The sequence below is a fragment of the Crocuta crocuta genome, unplaced genomic scaffold, assembly GCF_008692635.1.
Source record: "Crocuta crocuta isolate KB4526 unplaced genomic scaffold, BGI_CrCroc_1.0 scaffold246, whole genome shotgun sequence".
NCBI classification, from domain to species: Eukaryota; Metazoa; Chordata; class Mammalia; order Carnivora; family Hyaenidae; genus Crocuta; species Crocuta crocuta.
The window spans coordinates 5,108,079-5,129,684 of NW_027531902.1; the positions used below are offsets into that span (position 1 = coordinate 5,108,079).

Consider the following 21,606-nt stretch of genomic DNA (forward strand, 5'->3'; position numbering starts at 1 on the left):
AAGACCTTGAGCGAGGGGGCTACCCCAGTGCCAATGTCAGCTGCACCTCGATGCTGGGCTTTCCAACAGACAAAACAGAGGCGTGGGGCTTGGAGCCCGTGGCAGTGAGACGTATCACTTAGATAATAATTAAAAAGCCTTCATGACCTGTTGCCCAGTGCTTGCAGTGTTTAGGTTTAGAAACTTATTCAAAGCCAAATAATTTAATATATTAGGGATTTTTCTGTAACTAGAGAGAATAATGGATTATTTATGAATATCTCTGAACCTTTGAACATACTAATACAAGTTGAAATTGGAAAATACATATCCTGAAATTTTGTTCTTTTGAAAGATTGTTTTGGCTATTTTATATTTCTCATTTTTCCTTATGAACTTAGGATCAACTTGTCCAGTTTTATAAAAAAGGCAGCTGTGATTTTGATAGGGATTGCAATGAATCTGTAGATCAATTTGGGGACTGTTGACATCTTCACACTATTAGATCTGCCAGTCCATGCACATGAAATGGCTTTCCTTTTTTTTAGACCTTTAATTTCCTTCAGTGATATTTTATAGTTTCAGTGTACAAAAAGTCTGTTTCTTTGATTAAATTTATTCCTGAGTATTTTTTTTATGCTGTTGTAAATGAAATTGTTTTCTTAATATCATTTTTGGATTATTCATTGCTAGTTTATTTTTCTTGGCCTTTTGTTCTGTGACTTTGTTGAACTTATTAGCTCTAATAGTTTTGGGGGGGGTTGTTTGGGTTTTGATGGATTCTTTTTTTTTTTTTTTTTTTTTTTTTTTTCCCCNTGGGTCTTTTAGGGTTTTCTATATATCAGATCGTGTTATCTGCAAATAGAGATAGTTTTACTTCTTCCTTTACAATTTGGGTATATTTTCTTTTTCTTTCCTAATTGTTGTGGCATACCCTCACTATGGAATGATAATTTTCTAAATCCAGCCGAAAGAAGTTTTCCCTTCATTCTTTGAAGGTATTATTCCTCTATTATTTTGTAACCATTTTTGCTGATAACATTCTGATTCTCCTTCCTTTCTGTTGAATCTCTCATATTTTATAGTAACTTTTAGGGTTTCCTTTATAACATTAGTGCTATACTTTTTACTATAATTTGAAAAAAATTTTAACATTGTTAATTATTTTTAAGAGAGACAGAGAGACAGAGCACAAGTGTGGGAGGGACAGAGAGAGAGAGAGACACAGAATTCAAAGCAGGCTCCAGGCTCTGAGCTGTCAGCACAGAGCCCGACACTGGGGCCCAAACTCACCAGCCGTGAGATCATGACCTGAGCTGAAGTCGGACACTTAACCAACTGAGCCAGCCAGGTGCCCCTGCATGCCCCTACTATAATTTACTATTTTATTTTATTTTTTTATTTATAATTTTTTAAATATAGTCCTACTATGTAATCCATCTGGCTAGGAGCTCTTTTTTAAGTTTATTTCTATTTATTTAATTTGTTTTATTACTCAAAGGATTCTTATTCTCTAAAGGCTCATATCTTTCATCAGTTCTGAAAAATTCTCAGCCATTATCTGTTTCAGATACAATTGTCTCCACTTCATTCTCTTTGGTCTTTCTGGAACTCTGAGATAGAGACTTTACAACTGGATTTTGTTCTCATGTTTCTTAACTTTTACAGAAAATGTACAATCAGCCTTACATTGGTTTCAGGCTTATATTCATCCAGTNGGTTTCTGGCTTATTTTCATCCTGTCTTTGGAATTTTTTAAAATCTCAATTATTATGATTTTCATTTTTAAAATCTCTAATTGGTTATTTTTCAGAACATTTTATGGATATGGGGCACCTGGGGGGCTCAGTCGGTTGAGCATCTGACTTTGACTCAGGCCATGATCTCATGGTTTATGGGATTGAGCCCCACTTTCGGCTCTGCGCTGACAGTGCAGAGCCTGCTTGGGATTCTCTCTCTCGCTCTCTCTGCACTTTCCCCACTCACATGTGCCCCCCCCTTCTCTCTCTCAAAATAAATAAACTTAAAAAAAATATTTTATAAATGTTTTCTATGCTTTAGGTGCCTGAGGGTATCAAATATACTAATTTTTTTAATGTTTTATTTATTTCTGAGAGAGAGAGAGACAGCGTGAGCAGGGGAGGGTCAGAGAGAGAGGGAGACACAGAATCCGAAGCAGGCTCCAGGCCCTGAGCTGTCAGCACAGAGCCCGACGCAGGGCCTGAACCCATGAAGCGTGAGATCGTGAGCTGAGCTGAAGTCGGACGCTTAACCGACTGAGCCACTCAGGTGCCCCTAAAAATACTAATTTTTCTCTGTTTTTTTTTTGGGAGGGGGTGTTAATTTCTTCCAGCTTTCCTCAAAGGAGGCAGCAGTCCTTGTGTGGGGGTAGGGAAGCTTAGCACAGCCCTTACTCGCCACAGTGGCTTCTTGTTTATTTTCTTCTTTCGGGGGTACATCTTCTTTTTTTTTTTTTTTTTTTTTTGGATTTAAAGAATTTCCCTTTTTTGCTTTGCTTCTAGCTATGTATGCATCAATTTATTTTTATATTTTCAAATAGTTTTTCTTTGGTGTAGTAGGGTAAGCTCTCTGCATGTGCTCAACTTGCCACCTTGAACCTGAAGTCTCTCCACTACTTCTTTAGCTGATTTATAATTCACTGTCACAGCACTGTCTTCAAAGGTCTCCGTGTGGCCTTTCCAGCAGAGACTTTGATACACATTTAATGAATGGTGTGTGATTCTTTATTCCCCTTGCAAACTCCCTAATGTATTAGGGCATTTCAAATTACTTTTAGATTCTTTTGGCCCAGAAATTAAATACCAAGACTGCTTTAACAGGCATCGCTGGCCTGATGCGTTTAGTCTGCATAAGAAGTGCTACTGTGTTCATGTGCTCAGGCACACCCCCGAACACACCGTTTCGTCATCGCGAGGCCTCCTCCTCCCATGTTCTCGCCATCCCAAATGGCCTGGCCATCAGCTCTCCTTTGAATACATATTGTCAGTTTGAAATTCAAGTGAGGAGGTGCCTGAGTGGCTCAGTCAGTTAAGCGTCTGACTCTTGATTTCAGCTCAAGTCATGATCTCATAGTTCATGGGATTGAGCCCAACGTCGGACTTCCAACAGCATAGAGCCTCTGCAGGATTCTCATTCTCTTTCTTCCTCTCTCTCTCTCTGCCTCTCCTCCTCTTGCGCTATCCCTTTCACTCTCAAAAAAATTAAATAAAAAATAAAATTCAGGGGTGCCTGGGTGGCTCAGTCGGTTAAGTGTCCGACTAGCTCAGGTCATGATCTCACGGTTCATGGGTTCAAGCCCTGCGTTGGGCTGTGCTGACAGCCAGCTCAGAGCCTGGAGCCTGCTTCAGATTCTGTGTCTCCCTCTCTCTCTGACCCTCCCCTGCTCGTGCTGTGCCTCTCTCTCTCAGAAATAAATAAAACATTAAAAAAATAATAAAATTCAAGTGAGCCCTTCACCAGTTTGCACTTTTGGATTTAGAACGTAGATTAGAATTGTAAGTAGAATCATAAAATGTCATTATTGAACCCATATTGCTGAGCACCATGCTCAACAATTGTATGCCAGCCATGGTGTTAGGTATGCGGTGTGAACCCAGGGGTGCAATCAACTTTGTGGGCCCTGTTCTCAGGAAGTTGACAGCCTCTTAAGTGAGACCAAGTAAGAAGTCAAAGCTAACTACATATCATTGCAAACCATGATAAGTCCTGTATAGGAAAAGAAGGGCTATTGTGCATGAGTATAGCAGAGACTTCTCATTTAAATTTTGTAGTAAGGGAAGGAGTTTTTAAACTTTTGGGGGCTGCTTGAGTGGCTCAGTCGGTTGAGTGTCTGACTTCAGCTCAGGTCATGATCTCACAGTTCGTGGGGTTCAAGCCCCCGTGTCAGGCTCTGTGCTGACAGCTTGGAGCCTGGGGCCTGTTTTGGATTGTGTCTCCTTCTCTCTCTCTACCCTTCCCCTGTTCACAGTCTGTCTCACTATGTCTCTCAAAAATAAATTAAAAATGTAAAAAAATAAAAAATAAAAAAACCTTTTTTTTAAAAAGCAGGAGTGGAATATTTTGTTTACATGATGTTTCATGTGGAATGGAGGTGGAACTGCTTTTATGGAAATGAGGTTGAGATCTGATCCTCTTCCCCTCCGACCTGGGGACGGAAGCACCTCGTGGGATCTTTTGGTGTCCAGGGAACACATGTGGAAGCCACTGTCCTAGAACCAACTCCCTTCATTCCACAGACCAGTTAGCTGAGGCACAAAGGGCTTCATTGTGCAGAGTCACGTCGGTCACTTAGTCAGCTTAGTACTGGAATGAGAACAAGAACCCACCTCTCCCACACACGCGTTCTTTTCACTCCCCACACCTTTCTTCCCCCTCGCTGCGTTTCTGTTATAAAGTTAAGGTACTTCGATCTCTGTTGTACTGTAGTTCTTTTTTCCCCCCAAAATTAATTTTACCCATTGCTATTCACCCTGCTCATCACATTCTGTGCTCTGCTCCCCTTTGTCTGTCCTCAGAGTTTGTAGCTGTGAGAGATATTATGTCACTGCTATTTTGTTTTTATTTTATTTCTGATATATCATATAAATCAACTCTTTCATTTTCTGCCAGGCATTCAAACGCACACATCCGTTTTGCACTTCAGGCTTTTAAAACTGATTTCAAAGTGTTTATATTAACCAGTTAGCTGTCTGATGTGTTGTCTTTTCTTGCCTCTTCGTTCATCTCAGCAAATGATAGAATCCTTTGCTAGGCACTTAGGTTGTTAGTCTGGGTTTCATTTTGACTTGTTCCTGTTTTTCGTGTAGCACTTATATATCTTTTACCATTTTGTTTTGTTTTTGTTTTACCGTGGCGGAGAACTTCAGGGCCTATGTAGCATTTTTGCCCAGACACTTAGGAAGTATAAGGAAGTGGTAAAAATTAAGACAGACAGGGAGACTGAGGCTGTATTGTCTGGGCAGTGACTGCAGAAAGGAAAGTGTTTGTCCTCATTCGGGAGAATGGTAGGGAATCAATGGTTTGGAGCAGAATGGCCTGTGAGAGCTGTTCTTAGGAAAGTAATTTTAGCCGTGCTACATCAGATGAGTAACAATCAAAAGTTCTCGGGACAGCAGCGGACTAACAGAAAGCCCCTACAACGTTATTGACGTTAACACCAGCCGGCGACTGCAGTGTGGGGATGCCGGTGGAGACGGACACCCGGACCAGACAGGTGTAAGGGCTGCTGACGACATGAAAGAGACAGGAGGGCACAGGATGACTCAGAGTGTCAGGGCCGTCCTCATCCTGGGAGTGCCCTGTTGGAGGTGTCCCTGAAAGCCCGTCGGCGGCTCACACCGTACAGCCCTTTTCAGCTGCCCTCTGATGAGCTGCCCTTACGAAGCAAGGAGCTCTTCACATCCGAGGGGTAGGTAGCACCGTCGCCTATTTTTGTCAGTCTGCTACCGTTCCCATTAACTCCTCCTCAACAAGACTAAACACCAAGGCTTCCTAGTTCTCCCTTCTCCCAATCCTACATACAGATTGCTTGACAGGTACAGTACCACAGGCCGCCTTCCTATCAAGCATTTGACAACGAGGAGAGGAGGTAGGGGGATGCTCCTTAATGACCCCATCAGAACGGAATTGCTGACTGGATAACTGGGTCAGTAATTTGCCCCGGAACTTGGATTCTCTTGCAAGAGGTGTGTTTCATGTTTCCGCTTCCAAGGAGTGGCACCTACTCTGTGTGCGATATCTGCCTTTCCGTCATTGGCCGTACTCGACTGCTTGATGGGCTTGCTGACGGAGTGCAGACGTGTGTTTGTCTTCTAATAATGAATTGTTCGCTTGTACCTACTCTCCCCAAAATGCTCCGTGGGATAAACTACCTCATGGAGAAGATTTTTCATCATGCGATTGCTCTGTTTCCTTAGAGACAACAGCACTGTAATACACTAGATGTCAGGTCCATAGAGAGAGAAGAGGCATTTGCTACAGAACGTAAAGGTTTGATAGCTTTTCCTTGCCTTTATGTTTTTGCTGCTTGAGCTGCTGGGCTGATGATGATTTTGTTTACTTTTGGCAGGGTGCAAGAGCCTCTGGAACTTCCCAGGCATTTATTATAAAGGGAAAGCCCGCTGTTAATCCTTTCCTGTCTGGTTCATTGTAAAAATACCTGAGCATCAGTGTGTCTTCCCTAATAATATATCTGTTTCCATTTTTGAACACAGATTTTAGTAACAACCATTTGAACAGGTCAGGAAATGACATTTTTGCACCATGCATTGACCTCTCTGAGAAAAGAAACTTGTTGAAGTTTTTAAGTTGCTATCTTTTCTCATCTTTCTAGAAATACAGGAGTTGACATCTGTATAGAGTATTAACTTCCTATCTAAGTTTAATGAATAAAGAGAACAAAGAAAGAGGGATTCAGTGTGGAAAGGTTTTTAAAATAAAAGAGTACATTTCTGTTGATTTAGTTATCTGGCTTGTTACGACCCTGTCCCTGCTTTTTCAATATAATAATGTTAAACTGATCAATAGTACTAAATAATTTACTAATTCAGTAATTCATGTTATAATTCTGTGCTTTCCAGAGTAGAGCAAGGTATCTGGGTTCCTTAGGGTCCCTCTAGCTGTCATCTGGTGGTGAAAGTTCTGTGTAAGAACGTGTTTGTGGTAAACGTTTCCTTCCTGAGAAATATTTCATTATAAGTATTATACCACAGATGGCTATGATGAGCTGCTAGAAACAGAAATTGAAGCATGTGTGTCTTATTCATAGGTCTTTTTTACATTGATGAATTTGTTGTTAGTAGTTGGTTTAGAAATTGAAATCTTTTCTCCTGTTTGATTAATTGTACATGACCAATATTATGAAATGTATTTCCCTAGAAGTCAGAGAAACTTCATTGTAAACATGTAACATCATATTTATACTTCATTTACAGTACCATATATATTTTTTAACATTATGGTTTTCCAAAAGGCAGGTTTTTTTTTTCTTTGCTTTGGCGGATAACCATAGAACATAGCAGAGTAACGGGGATGGTTGGTCTGGTATGTAGAAATAAAGAACAAAGCATCACGCTACTGAAGGGGCATAAATATGATCTGCATTTGTCATGACTATTGTCAAGAGGCAGGGTGCTTTTTGAGAGAGTAAGAGAATCAGAGAGATAAAAAGGATCTTAGAATCTGTCCTCCTTAATATTTTCACCAGAGCTATTATTACAGATCATTGTAACTCCCGTGTATTTGCCTCATCATAATGGAATAGTTACATAAACTGGTTTTCTTATTAGATCATATATTGTTTCAGTGTGGGGGGGTGTGAATAGTTTTATCGACTACTAAATTTTGGAGGTTAGTGGCAAAGAGGAGAGAAACACATACTCCTTCATCCTAAAGTAGTATTTGTCTAGGCTGATGACCCCAGCAGAGATCCCACAGTGCCTGGGCCCTGGACACTGACAGGTAGCACTTTACTTTTGAAGAAAGTTAATCTTTAAATAAGGGAATATTTTTCATTGATTCGCTCTGCATCCTTTTTTTTTCTGGGAACAATAACCTCTTTAGAGAATTGGTCCTCTCTCAGCCCTAGGTGTGCTGTTCTGAGAGAACTCCCCATCAGAGTTTTGGGCCCTCTGTCTACTGGAGTGGGCATATGACTCAAGGTGTATTCTGGGGATTTCAAATTGGAATTCGGGGAAGAGGTTTTATTCTCCAGTGGTGAAGCTATGGTATCAGGCAGAAACTATTTCTTGTTAAGCATAAAAAGCCGTGAGACCTGTATAGACTCTGACCCAAAGTGCGATCTCAGCAAAGATAAGAGTCAGTGTCCCGATGACATTCCAGTGTCCTGGAAGCTAGCTGCACCCCCACCCTTCATGAAGTGGACTTGTGAATTGAGTTATCATTTAGTGATGATACTCCGGAAATTCCTGTTTTTTACTTAAGCTATTTCAAGTTAGATTTGAAGCCAATGGTCCTGTTCTTCCCTGAGAGCTCTAATCTGAGATTTTCATTTGGGTGACACGGGGGTGCCTGTTGTAGGATGGTGAGTCTGTGGATTTGAATTGTTAGTGGCTTCAGAACCAGAAAAAAGTGGGTTCCAGTACTGGTTCTGCCACTTACTAATGTGACTTGGGACCTGTTAATTCTCTTCTTTGACCTTTATTTCCTTATTGGTAAAATAGAAATACTACGATGAGCAGTAGCAAGAGTTCAGATAATGTATCTGAGGACCTAGCTCAATGCTCATGCAGTGCTCAGTCTCAACAAATGTTAGTTCATTGCCCCTTCCCTCCCCAGCCCTCTCCAGTGTTCTAAAAGCAAAGAAATACATGTAAAATATTAGGAAATCTTCTTAACTTCATAGGGTTTTTCATGCTCTTTTGTGGTGCTGGTCTTTAGTTAATTGTCAGAAATAATTAAGTTGTCTTTCTTTGTTATAAATGATTTTACACATTTTTGGTTGTAAATGATAATTGTCAAATCACATTTGATGTAAGAATTACAGTACATTAAGCTGAAGCTTGAATGCCTGTTGTTGCCATGACTGATGATTATGAGGACTGACTGGTTTATAAACTTGTCAGCAGAGAAAACCTTCAACTTCATTTTTGTTTTTTGTTTTTTTTCCTCAAAGCCCTGAACAGTGCTAGGCATGAATGAGCCATGGATTTTAGTTTGTGTATTGATAAAGTCCTTGCTTATTTATCAAGGTTTGTAGTGATCAGTTTGTAGTGATCAGAAGGGCTTTGTGGTGATACTATAATTTCAGGAGCGATTTCTCTGGCAGGAGAAGTGAGAAAGTGTAAGCTTGCCAAGTCTATGAAGAAGGGCATTCCAGGTAGGTATCTAGGGAAAGCAGGGGCTGAGAACAACTTGCTTGAAAGATAAGGAAGCCCTAGATAGTTGGATAGATTAAAGAATGAAGTAGACTACAAGGTAGGTTTTGAATCTGTCTTAAAGTATGGTGGAATCTGCTGCATAACCTTAAAGATGAAAGTAGCCTGCTCCAAGTGAGTAGGGAAGAGCATTTCAGAAGCAACACAGGTGTCTAGAATCGAAGGCACGTCGCTGGCTACAAAAATAGATAACTAAAATGGTTAAGTACTTCATCTGCAAAGCATTGTTGTGGGCAGTCATCAAGTAAATGAAAGCATACAGCATAGTAAAAATCTTCTTCCCTTTCACACTAACAGTAATAAACAGACCAAAAAAATCTGGTTAAAAAGTCCCCCAGCGTGTGATTGGCAGGTAGCTGTCAAGGTAAAAGAATTGCAGGATCACAGCCTTAGCCTCTACAAACAGAAGAATATTCTGGGAAGAAGAGCAAGATAGTGAGCAAATACTTTTAAAAGTCTGGGGTAGGGTTAAGTATCTTCACTGTCTGGATGACTTCCTACAGAATAGGTTCTGTCAAAGGGCCTACAGCAAAGTGACAGCACTTACAGGTGCCCAGGACCTCTGAATCTAGGTCAACTTAGAAAACCGAAACAAATAATTACACGCAATATTGGTCCTGAGCCCAGTGTTAAACTCCTTTTTTTTTTTTTTTTAATCAGTAGTCTGGCTGATAGAATAAATAATTTGCTCATTAGATCTATTGTTTTCTTATGCTGAGATGAGGAATCCACAAGATCTGACATTAAGGTTAGATTTTAAATTCATCTTAATAAATTGGGATCTGTTTTTGAAGGAAACAGTTGATACTAACTTATCCAGTTTTCCTTGGGGCAGCCTAGAGTAGTGACGGATGGGAGCTCTGCAGCCAGGTGGTCGGAGTTCAGACAGGCATTCATAATACAGAGCTCTGATGATGCGATAGGGGAGAGCATAAATCACCCCCACACGACTCCAGGTGTATATTGTTTTACCTTCCTATAGAAACAACTTTTTAAGAACTGTGATCTACACAGTGCTTTTGGTTTTTAACTTATAGACTAAACAGTCTTAAGTAATCTTTTCTAAAAGTGCAGTAATCAAAGGCAGTAGACACGACACCATGATTAAGAACAGACACCAAGAGCAGTACTGCCTTGCTTCTAGTCCTCCTTATACCGGGATTTGGCTGTGACCTCAGTGTGCCTTAGTGTCTCCATCTGTAATATAACATTAATAACAGTATCTGTCTCGTTGGTGGTTGTAAGGTTTAAGTGAGTGAACTCTTGGGAAATGTTTGAACTGAGTGTGACACACATTAAGCACTCAACAGGCATGCTGTTGTTGTTATTTTTAAGACACTCCATTCTGTTGATTCCATGATGGAGCCACCAATGAAAACTTGCTGTGGCTGCAGGCAATTCCAGTATATGTACCCAATATAACGGCTAATTATGTCATTGTTTCATTCTCCAAGAATAGTGTCACCAAACCTGAATTTAACAGAGAGATTACTTCTTACACACTCTGCGCTCCTCTGTATTCTGCATCATGGTGCTGACTCATGACCAACAGATATTTCCCAGAAGCCTGTTCCATGTTTCATACTCTGCCAGGTACTTGAAATACAGTGATAAAAAAAAATCACACAAATTTCTTACAGTCTGGTACAGGAGATAATGTGCCTGCTCTAATATGATTTCTTGACTCTTTTGGGGGGTTGTGGTGGTGAGGGTGCTGAGGGGTTGTATAATTTTGTATCTACTCAAATCATTTAAAGGTCTTTTGTCTAACAACAGCCTCTCAGTTAAACATTTTCTTTCAATTTACTTTCTTTATGATTACAAAAATAGGGTCACTTTAGAGAATTTGACTCAGTGGTGTTATAGCTTCTTTTTACTTCTTGTCTTTTTTTTCCCCTGCTTTATAATTTTTTAACATTAAGCATCTTTTTCTCTGGAAATGAGGAAAAATTAAACCAGAGAATTTGGAGAAGTACAGGAAAGTATAAATAGAAGGAAAAAGCTGGCCATAATTATACTTCTCTTAACATTTGGACATATTTCCTTCAGTTACTTTGTTTACTTTTATTATTTAGCTGAGACCATGCTGTGTGTATGTATAATTTTATTCACAGGGTTACTGTGAAGATAAATAATATATTTACAGCTCTAAACACAGTGTCTGATAGATATATAGCAAACATTCAATAATTGTTAGCTCTTACCGTAGTTATTGTTTCTCTTTTTACCTCTTATATGCTAAGCATTTAGAAAGTCTTTATGGGGCGCCTGGGTGGCTCAGTCAGTTGAGCATCCAACTCTTGATTTCGGCTCAGGTCATGATCTCAGCCCGCATTGGTGGGGCTCAGTGCTGACAGCAAGGAGCCTGCTTGGGATTCTCCTCTCTCTGCACCTCCCGTAGCTCGTGTGCATACGTGCTCTCTCTCTCTCTCTCTCTCTCTCTCAAATAAATGAACATTTAGAAAATCTTTGTAAACATTATATTTTTTTAATTTTTAAATTTTATTTAAATCCAAGGTAGTTAACATATAGTGTAATAATAATTTCAGGAGTAGAATTTTTTTTAATGTTTTTTTTTTTTAATTGATTTCTAGGAGAGAGAGCGACAGCGTGAGCAGGGGAGGGTCAGAGAGAGAGGGAGTCACAGACTCTGAAACAGGCTCCAGGCTCTGAGCTGGCAGTCAGCACAGAGCCTGACGCGGGGCTCGAACCCACGAACTGCGAGATCATGACCTAAGCGAAAAGTCGGACGCTTAACCGACTAAGCCACCCAGGCGCCCCTCAGGAGTAGAATTTAGTGATTCATTACTTACATATAACACCCAATGCTCATCCCAGTAAGTGCCCTCTTTAATGCCCATCATTCATTAAGCCCATCCCCTCATCCAAAACCCCACCAGCACCCTCAGTTTGTTCTCTGTATTAAGAGTCTCTTATGGTTTGTCACCCTTTCTTTATCTTATTTTTCTTTCCCTTCCTCTGTTTGTTTGTTTTGTTTCCTAAATTACACATACCAGTGAGTCATGATATTTGTCTTTCTCTGACTTCTTTTGCTTAGCATAATACAATCTAGTTCCATCCACATTGTTGAAAGTGGTGATATTCCATTGTTTATATGTACCACATCTTTATCCATTTAAAAAAATTTTTTTAAATGTTTGTTTATTGGGGCGCCTGGGTGGCTCAGTCGGTTAAGCATCCGACTTCGGCTCAGGTCATGATCTCACGGTTCTTGGGTTCGAGCCCCGCGTCAAGCTCTGTGTGGACAGCTCAGAGCCTGGAGCCTGTTTCAGATTCTGTATCTCCCTCTCTCTCTGACCCTCCCCTGCTCATGCTGTCTCTCTCTCTCTCAGAAATAAATAAAACATTAAAAAAATAATAATGTTTGTTTATTATTGAGAGACAGAGAGAGACAGAGCATGAACATGGGAGGGGCAGAGAGAGGGGGAGACACAGAATCTGAAGCAGGCTCCAGGCTCCGAGCTGTCCCCACAGAGCCCGTTGTGGGGTTTGAACTCACAAACCACAAGATTAAGACCTGAGCCAAAGTTGGACACTTAACCAGTTGAGCCACTCATGTGCCCCTTCTTTATCCATTTATCAGTTGATGGGCATTTGGGCTCTTTCCATACTTTGGCTATTGTCGATAGTGCTGTTATAAACACTGGGGTGCATGTGCCCCTTCAAATCAGCATTTTTGTATTGCTGGGTCGTAGAGTAGTTCTATTTTTAATTTTTTGAGGAACTTCCATACTGTTTTCCAGAGTGGCTGCACCAGTTTGCATTCCCACCAGCAGTGCAAAAGAGATCCTCTTTCTCTGCATCCTCCACAGCATCTGTTGTTGCCTGAGTTGTTAATTTTAGCCATTCTGACAGGTGTGAGGTGGTATCACATTGTAGTTTTGATTTGTATTTTCCTGATGATAAGTGATGTTGAGCATCTTTTCATATGTCTGTTGGCCATCTGGATGTCTTCTTTGAAAAAGTGTTCATGTCTCTTGCCCATTTCTTTACTGGATTATTTGTTTTCTGGGTGTTGATTTTGATATGTTCTTTATAAATTTTGGATACTAACCCTTTATCTGATATATCATTTGCAAATATCCTCTCCCATTCCATCGGTTGCCTTTTAGTTTTGCTGTTTCCTTCGTTGTGCAGAAGCTTTTTATCTTGATGAGGTCCCAGTAGTTCACTTTTGCTTTTGTTTCCTTTGCCTCTGGAGACACGTCAAATAAGAAGTTGCTGCAGCCGAGGCCAAAGAGGTTGTTGCCTGTTTTCTCCTCTAGGACTTTGATGGCTTCCTGTCTTATGTTTACATCTTTCATCCATTTTGAGTTTAATTTTGTTAATGGTGTAAGAAAGTGGTCTAGGTTCATTTCTCTGCATGGAGCTGTCTAGTTTTCCCAGCACCATTTGCTGAAGGGATGGTCTTTTTTCCATTGGATATTCTTTCCTGCTTTGTCAAAAATTAGTTGGCCATACATTTGTGGGTCCATTTCTGGATTCTATTCTGTTCCATTGATCTGTGTGTCTGTTTTTGTACCACTACCATACTGTCTTGATGATACAGCTTTGTAATACAGCTTGAAGTCTGGAATTGTGATGGCTAGAAAACCTCTAGCTTTGGTTTTCTTTTTCAGGATTGCTTTGGCTGTTTGAGGTCTTTTCTGTTCTATACAAATTTTAGGTTGTTTGTTCTGTGAAGAATGTTGGAATTATTTTGATAGGGATTGCAGTGAATATGTAGATTCCTTTGGCAACATTTTAACAATATTTGTTCTTCCAATCCATGAGCATTGAATGTTTTTCCATTTTATTGTGTCTCCAATTTCTTTCATAAGCTTTGCATAGTTTTCAGTGTATAGATTTTTCATCTCTTTCATTGGGTTTTATTCCTAGGTATTTTATGATTTTTGGTGCAGTTATAAATGGAATCAATTCCTTGATTTCTCTTTCTGCAGTTTCATTATTGGTGGACAGAAATGTAACCAATTTCTGTACATTTTATGTCCTGTGACTTTGCTGAATTCATGGAACAGTTCTAGGAGTTTTTTGGTGGAGTCTTTTGGGTTTTCCAAATGAGGTATCATATCATCTGTGAAAAGTGGAAGCTTGGCTTCCTCCTTGCTTGCCTTATATTTCTTTGTGTTGTCTGATGACTGAGGCTGGGACTTCCAACACTATGTTGAATAATAGTGGTGAGAGCGGACATTCTTGTCATGTTCCTGAACTTAGGAGGAAAGCTCTCAGTTTTTCCCCTTTGAGGATGATATTAGTGATAGGTCTTTCATATATGGCTTTTGTGATCTTGAGGTATGATTCTTCTATTCCTACTTTCTTGAGGGTTTTTAATTGAGAAAGGACGCTATATTTTATTAAGTGCTTTCTCTGTATGTATTGAGAGGATCATGTGGTTCTTATCCTTTCTTTTATTAATGTGATGTATCACCTTGATTGATTTGAGGTGAACCAGCCCTGCATCCCAGGAATAAATCCCACTTGATCATGGTGAATAAGTCTTCTAATTCTTTTAATTCTTTTAATAACTCTTGCTAGTATCATGTTGAGGAATTTTGCATCCATGTTCATCAGGGAAATTGCTCTGTAGTTCTCCTTTTTAGTGGGGTCTTTGTCTGGTTTTGGAATCAAGGGAGTGCTGACCTCATAGACTGAGTTTTTTCTCACATGGGATTGTGTTTCAAAACCCCACACTTCAGAGACTCCCCCCTCTCCCCACTTTGGCTTGGACCCACTAACTCCCAGGAGAGGGTCTTACTGAGCAATGGCAGGTGCCAGCTGGCCCAGAAAGCATTCCTGCGATTGCCTAGTGGCAGCAGGTCAGCGATTATGGCAAATCACAGCACACCGCCAGCACGAGGTCTCACCACGCTCTGGCGTCTTTGTCCCAATCCCAGCAAACATGGCTGCTCTCTGGGGTGTGCTGGGATCTTCGCCTGTGGGGAGGCCATATGGCCTCTACCAAATGCACTCCAAGCAGGGGAACTGCTTCTCCCCGTGTGGCACCCGTGTGGCAGACCCCGTGGCCTGCTCCTGGGGATTCAGCCCGGTTCCCCACCACAGCCCTGCCAAGCACTCAGCTCCAGAGCCTCAGAGTCCATGCTCCACTGTAGATAGAATCCTGGTGCTATGGAAACCCTCTCCTTTCTTCCTGTCGGTGGTTGTGGGGAACAAATTTCTTGTTCAGTCCCCTGCAAGTGTTTTTACTCTCTCTCTTTCTCTCTTTTGGGGGAGTGTTTTTCTTGCACTCTCCCAGTGCACCACACTCTTCCCCTTTCTCTGTCCTCTCTCTGCAAAAACAATTCCCTACCCTCATTGGCTTTTCTCCCAGTTCACCTCTTCGCACTGGTTACCTACCCAGTTCTGTGGCTCAAGGTATACAGATTGTTGTATTAATCCTGAGATCAATTTTCTAAGTGTGTGAAATGTTTTGGTGCTGATCTAGCTGCATTTCAGGGACGAGCCAAGCTCTGGATTTCCGTGCTGATCCGCCATCTTTTTTTTTTTTTTTTAATGTTTTTTTTATTTATTTCTGAAAGAGAGAGACAGTGTGAGTTGGGGAGGGCCAGAGAGAGAGGGAGACACAGAATCCGAAACAGGCTCCAGGCTCTGAGCTGGCAGTCAGCCCAGAGCCCGACACGGGGCTCAAACCCACGAACCATGAGATCATGACCTGAGCTGAAGTTGGACGCTTAACCCACTGAGCCATCCAGGTGCCCCATTGGGTCATCTTTTCAAAGCTCATCTATAGATATATCATCCTTTGGCATAAAAGCTTTCCATGCTTCCCCCATTGCCTGTAGTATAAACTCCAAACTTCTTAGCTTGTGGTAGAACAGGCTTCATTAACATCCTGGCCCTAATCTACTTCTCCAGAGCCATTTTCAGCTACCCTCTCCCCCTTCAAGTGCCTTTGAGTCCAGCCAAATAAGTCAAACCCAAATATGCCATGTACTTTTGGGTTTCTGTGCCTTTTTCCATACCGTTTCATCCATCTAGGGTGCCCTTAACTTTTTTTTTCTGTATCTGAGAAACTTCTCAGTGTTACTTCACCCTCACTACTGTTGCCTCTCATTCCTCCATGCAGGAGTAACTGCTTTTCATTTGACTCCTCAACTTCTGGTCTGTACTTGTTGCTGCTTTCACTACTTTGCATTGTGTGATGATCTGTTTACATACCTGTCTTTGTCAATATATAATTTGGTTATTGAGATGAAGATAGTCTTACTTAACCCAGGAAGAATGCTTCTTTCTTTTTGATTCAAATTTTTAAAATTCTCTCCAAGATCTACCACTTCTGCCTAGCAGATTGCCTTCTCTCTGTATCATCCATCTGTTTCTATCTCCTCCTCAAAAGATTGGCCATGTCTTATGAACAAGGAAGGAACCTCCCAAATTTGTACCAAGAGATGGTTGGTGGTTATTTGTTTATCAGGGAACTCATAAGCGTCTAAGGATGCCTTGTTGAGATCTTCACCAAAGGAAGATACAGAACATCTGGTGACATGCTCGAGGTATTCACCAGGGTTCTGCATGGTGAAGAAGACCAACAAAGCTGATCTGATGAGTTGTGTCAGTTCCACTTTGTAAGTTTCTGAAACTGGTACCAGTAATGTCTACTTCACACCTGGAAGTGTTTGGTTTTTTTTTTCAGCTGTGTTCTCCAGGAAATATGAAAAAAATTTTAAGCCAGAAGTCATTTTTGGTGTGTTACATATACCTCCGAAGACCGTATCTGAATTGTTGGTTTTCACAGTGAATTGTGGGTCTAGTGGGAGATCCTAAGTAAAGACCCCCCCCCCCTTTTATGTATTCAAATTCCTCTTTCAACTTGGACTCTAAACACATTTCTCTGGGAAAATGTGCTAGAATTTCACAAAGGATATGAAGTTTTGGGGGGTTATGATTAGCTTCCAACTTACAATGTAGTCATACTGTCTGGTTCTGACTATTAGAGAAGAGGCTTTACTATGTGTGCTAAAAGATAATAATTAAGCATGGGGCTCAGTTTGTTGAGTTTTGACTCTTGATTTTGGCTCACACTTTGTGGGATCAAGCCCTATTTGGAATTCTCTCTCGCCCTCTCTCTCCATCCCTCTCCCATTTGCACTCTCTCTCTGTGTCAAAATAAATAAACATTTGAAAAAAAGATAATAATTGAGTGTGATATCTGCCAAGAGATGAGATGATTGTTAACTCTTGAGGCATCAGACCAAACAATATACTACAAATCATGAAATTTTATCACATGGATCCATGTGTAAGAAATTAAAATAATTTTTTTCTATTGTCCTTTTTCCTCTGAGAATGTCAGAAAGGAAATTGAATGCAGTAGTATCTTCAATATTGAAAAATACTAGGTAACTGTATTAGTTCTGAAAGCATGAACATGTCCTTATCTTATTTGGGAAAATGGGTCACTAATAATAATATATTAAAGGAGCAAAGCCCATTCTGTTTTCAGGACCAGAATGTTTCTGGTGCCCTCAAGGATGAAAAGCTGTGATGCTGGATTTGTTTCTCTCATAGGAATTGCTTCCTTGGTCCATTTGGACATTTAGTCCTTTAGGACTAAAATTAAGTTAATCTCTGTGTATTCATTTTTATTATTAGTCAGCCTAAAACAATTGATTTATTGATTGATTATAACTCAGCACAGCCACTGGCATTAAGAGGCTTGCAAGTTTGGGGCACAGTATTGGATATCTGCCTGGAAGATGGGTGGGGAGATATGTAATGTGTTATTAAATTCTAGTCTAGAAAAGCATATTTCAATTCTGAATGTCTTACTTTGCAACTTGTCAGATAAAGGGAGGAACATGTAACAAATAAACATGGTACTGTGGCTTAAAAGTCAAGAGACCTAAATTTGTTCCCTGCAAATTACTTTCCACCTTTGATCCTCTTCGTTAAATGGAAGACCATTAAAAATATTTCCCAGGGCGCCTGGGTAGCTCAGCTGGTTAAGCATCTGGCTCAGGTCATGATCTCACGGTTTGTGGGATCAAGCTGTACATTGGGCTCTGCGCTGACAGCATGGGGCCTGGCTGGGATTCTCTCTCCCCCCTCTGCCCCCACCCCATGTGCTTTCTCTCACTCTCTCCCTCTCAAAAAACGTATTTCCCTACCCAGAAATAAAATTGGTTAAAAAAAAAAAAAGAGGAGTGTATAAATAAATAGGTATAGAGATAGATAGGTAGGTAGTCTTTGGCTATACCTGAAAATTTTCCCTTGTGTTTCTGAGTGTATTATAAAACCTGCAAAGCCGTGGCTCTGATCCTTTAGTATTCACCAAGATTTGCCAAGTATAACCTTTACAAAAGCACTTTACATAATTAACTCGGCACTTAAATATAAGGAGAAACCAGGAGCTAGCTCCCAAGCACCTAAATATGAAAGAAGGACTTTTCTGCTTCTCTTTTGGCTTTGATGGACAAATTTTTCTGAAAACTACTTCTTTTAGTTTAGGAAAGGAAGTGAGAGATTTCCCAGGAGTAATATTTAGTAATAGTCATGTGGTTCTAGTGCAAGACCGTAACCCTTTGTAGCTGAACTTGGTTGGGAGGGAGAAGAGCAAACTTTTGGTAAGTTTGGATTCATTCTTTTAAGACTTTCTTGAGAAGGAGCAATATACCTTGAGTCCAGAAAACTAGCACTACAGACGATTTATCAAATGTACTTATCTTCAAATTTAAATTTGGATTAGGTTATAAAAGAAAGCATTCTAGGGTTGTCCAGGTGGCTATTTGGTTAAGTGTCCGACTCTTGATCTCAGTTCAGGTCTTGATCTCAGGGTTGTGAGTTCAAGTCTCATATTGGGATCCACACTGCGTAGAGCCTACTTAAAAAAAAAAGCATTCTAATTAGAGGATGAGTATAAAATATGGATTGATTGTTAAGATTATAGTAAAGCATTAATAAAAGAATTTAGTACTGGGGTGCCTGGGTGGCTCAGTCGCTTAAGCGTCCAACTTCAGCTCAGGTCATGATCTCACGGTTCGTGGGTTCGAGCCCCTCATCTGGCTTTGTGCTGACAGCCAGCTCAGAGCCTGGAGCCTGTTTCAGATTCTGTGTCTCCCTCTCTCTTTGATCCTCCCCTGCTTTCCCTCTCTCTCTCTCTGTTTCTCTCAGAAATGAAACAAAACATTAAAAAGAAAAAAAAGAATTTAGAACTTAACAGCCTGTTTTGGTCAAAAGTATGCAAACTAAATCCATCTTGTTCATCTGTGGTCTTCCCTTTCATGCCAATGACAAACGTGTGTCCTGCCCATAGCCATAGCATCTTCTGGCATCAGCGTCTTCCCATCACCTCCCAGCTTGGTCCTGTGTTAATCTTGGTCTATTTTGATGGGCTTTTCCTATCATTCTTTTCTGCCCTCCCTCTGCGCCGCCCGCCTGCCAGTTTCTTAACTCTGCTGTGCTGCCTTCCTGCCCATCTCTTCTTCCATCACGGGACCGTCTTTGACACATTGTCCTTGTTTCTTTTCCTGCTTTGTCTTACTCTCCTTTTCAGGCTTGCACTGTGCTCTCTCCTGATTCAGGTACGCCCAGGTAACCTTATCCTTTCCGCTGCCCTCATCATCATGTCTGTCCACTCAAATCCAAGAGAAGACCGTGAACTTTAACCAAATCAGGAACAGCATACAAGTTGCCGTTGTGATCCTCATAATGTACCACAAACGTCAAATACCTCGTAACCTTAGCAACACCTAAGGTGCAAAGATACTAAGTAGCAGAACTCAGACTCTTGTGCACTGAAACTATGGAACAAAAGCCAGCAAAGTTAATCCCTGTTGTGGTGTGTAACCGGCTGCTCCTCCTGGTGCAGCATTGCCCTGGGGTCCTTGGGCTTTGGGTAAAAGAAAGCTTCTTGACTTTGCTTGGGCTGCACCTATCGATCTCCAGCCCTCCTCCCTGTGGGTCCCGCTGTGCTCATCAGGAGCAATGATAGTTGCTTCCTTTGCCCTTATCACTTTTTCATTTGTCTCCCCTACTGGTAATATAATGTAAATGTTTTTCCTTTCAGTCCTCCTCGTCCTCTGGCTAACATGAACGACACCATGGTGAGCCACCTGTCCTCTGGGGTGCCCACCCCCACCAAGAGGTATGTAGGGTCTGCGCCTCAGTCACTGCTCGAGTTGGGTGCAGGCCAGGCCGGGGAAGCAGAGCATCCCGCGGGGCAGAATTCTCCTCCTTTAACTGTCTTTTAAAATCATTTTCTGATTTCTTACTTCTTTTCCCCCTACTAACTCATAAATGTAGCACCAGAGGAGTCTGCGTGTGAGTGGCGCCTGAGGTGAAAACTCTTCATTTGTGACCAGCAGTGAACATAGTGTCAAAGCAGATTTGGCACTTTGGAGAGCTTTTTCTTTAACATTAAATAATATGTTATGATGATCATGAATTTCAACAATTTTGCATTTGCATTCTTTAAGTGTTGAAGATTGCCTCTGCTTCCTGATCAGACTGTGTGAATTGAATTAATCCTTGATATTCGCCTAAATCAATGTGTATATGATTCATAAACATTTAGGTTGAAAAGCCCGAGTCTCTCTCCCAGTGACACAAGGAGCCTCTGTAAGGCCCTGCAAGGAACTGCAACCGTGTGTTCCTTTCTCTTCTTTTGTAATTTACTCTCCTCCAGATTCTCTTAGGCAGAACTTAACTCTATCAAATGGCTTACTTTCTGTTTGATTTAAGCTGTTTCATAATCAGAGCATTGCAGAAACTCCCTCAAGGGCACAGCCATTAAAGAAGCCTTTCTAACAGTCATCACCCAAAAAAGAAAAAACAACAAAGACATTCCAACCACCTCCCCAAGTTCTTCTTGAAGAAGACTACTTTGTGCCATATGTACTGATTGCTTCAAATTAATTCAGCTATAGAAATGTCATCTGCTTAATAATACTTTGACTTAACATGTAATATATAATACTTAAGATCACAATGTTTGTTCCCATTGGCTAAAACTCCTGGAGCACTCTTTCCCAAACTTGACTGCTGAGAAGATTTAAACGAATCACCTGGGTCAGTTGTTAAAAATAGAATTTTCTGGGGCACCTGGGTGGCTTAGTTGGTTAAGTGTTCAGGTCATGATCTCATAGTTTTTGAGTTCGAGCCCCACATCGGGCTCTGTGCTGACAGCTCAGAGCCTGAAGCCTGCTTCGGATTCTGTGTCTCCCTCTCTCTCTGCCCCTCTCCTGCTCTCTCGCTCTCTCTCTCTCCCAAAAATAAATAAACATTTAAAAAAAAATTTTAAATACAATTTTATGGGACTACATCAGACCCAGTGGATTCTGAGATCCTGAGAAGTTACACCTTTAACAGTAAGTATTCCAGGTGATTCTTATCATCAAGCAAGTTTGGGAAAGAGCCTTAGAAGGAAGCTAAGGAGTCAACTGGAATAGAGGAGTTAGGGATTCAGAGTGAGCTGATAATGTGCTATTATCCACTAGGAGACTCAAGACTGACCAGGTAAGAATGCTTGGCTACATCCTTGTTGAGATACTACCGCTTCTTTTTTATTAATTTCTTTTAATGTTTATTTATTTTACGGTGGGGGGGAGGGGCAGAGAAAGAGGGAGACACAGAATCCAAAGCAGCCTCTAGGCTCTGAGCCATCAGCACAGAGCCCAACACAGGGCTCGAACTCACAAACTTAGAGATCATGGCCTGAGCTGAAGTCGGACACTTA

The 21,606-nt window shown here is 40.9% G+C and overlaps 1 protein-coding gene across 12 annotated transcripts in view; it reads left to right on the plus strand.

The window, feature by feature from the left end:
- DTNB (dystrobrevin beta) overlaps window positions 1–21,606 on the plus strand; it is a 208,887-nt gene that overhangs the window by 114,073 nt on the left and 73,208 nt on the right. For all 12 annotated transcript variants that reach the window (XM_077774220.1, XM_077774219.1, XM_077774217.1 and 9 more), the window contains exon 9: window positions 19,939–20,016. In XM_077774220.1, the coding sequence (XP_077630346.1) occupies window positions 19,939–20,016 (78 nt within the window). The remainder of the gene's footprint in view (window positions 1–19,938; window positions 20,017–21,606) is intronic.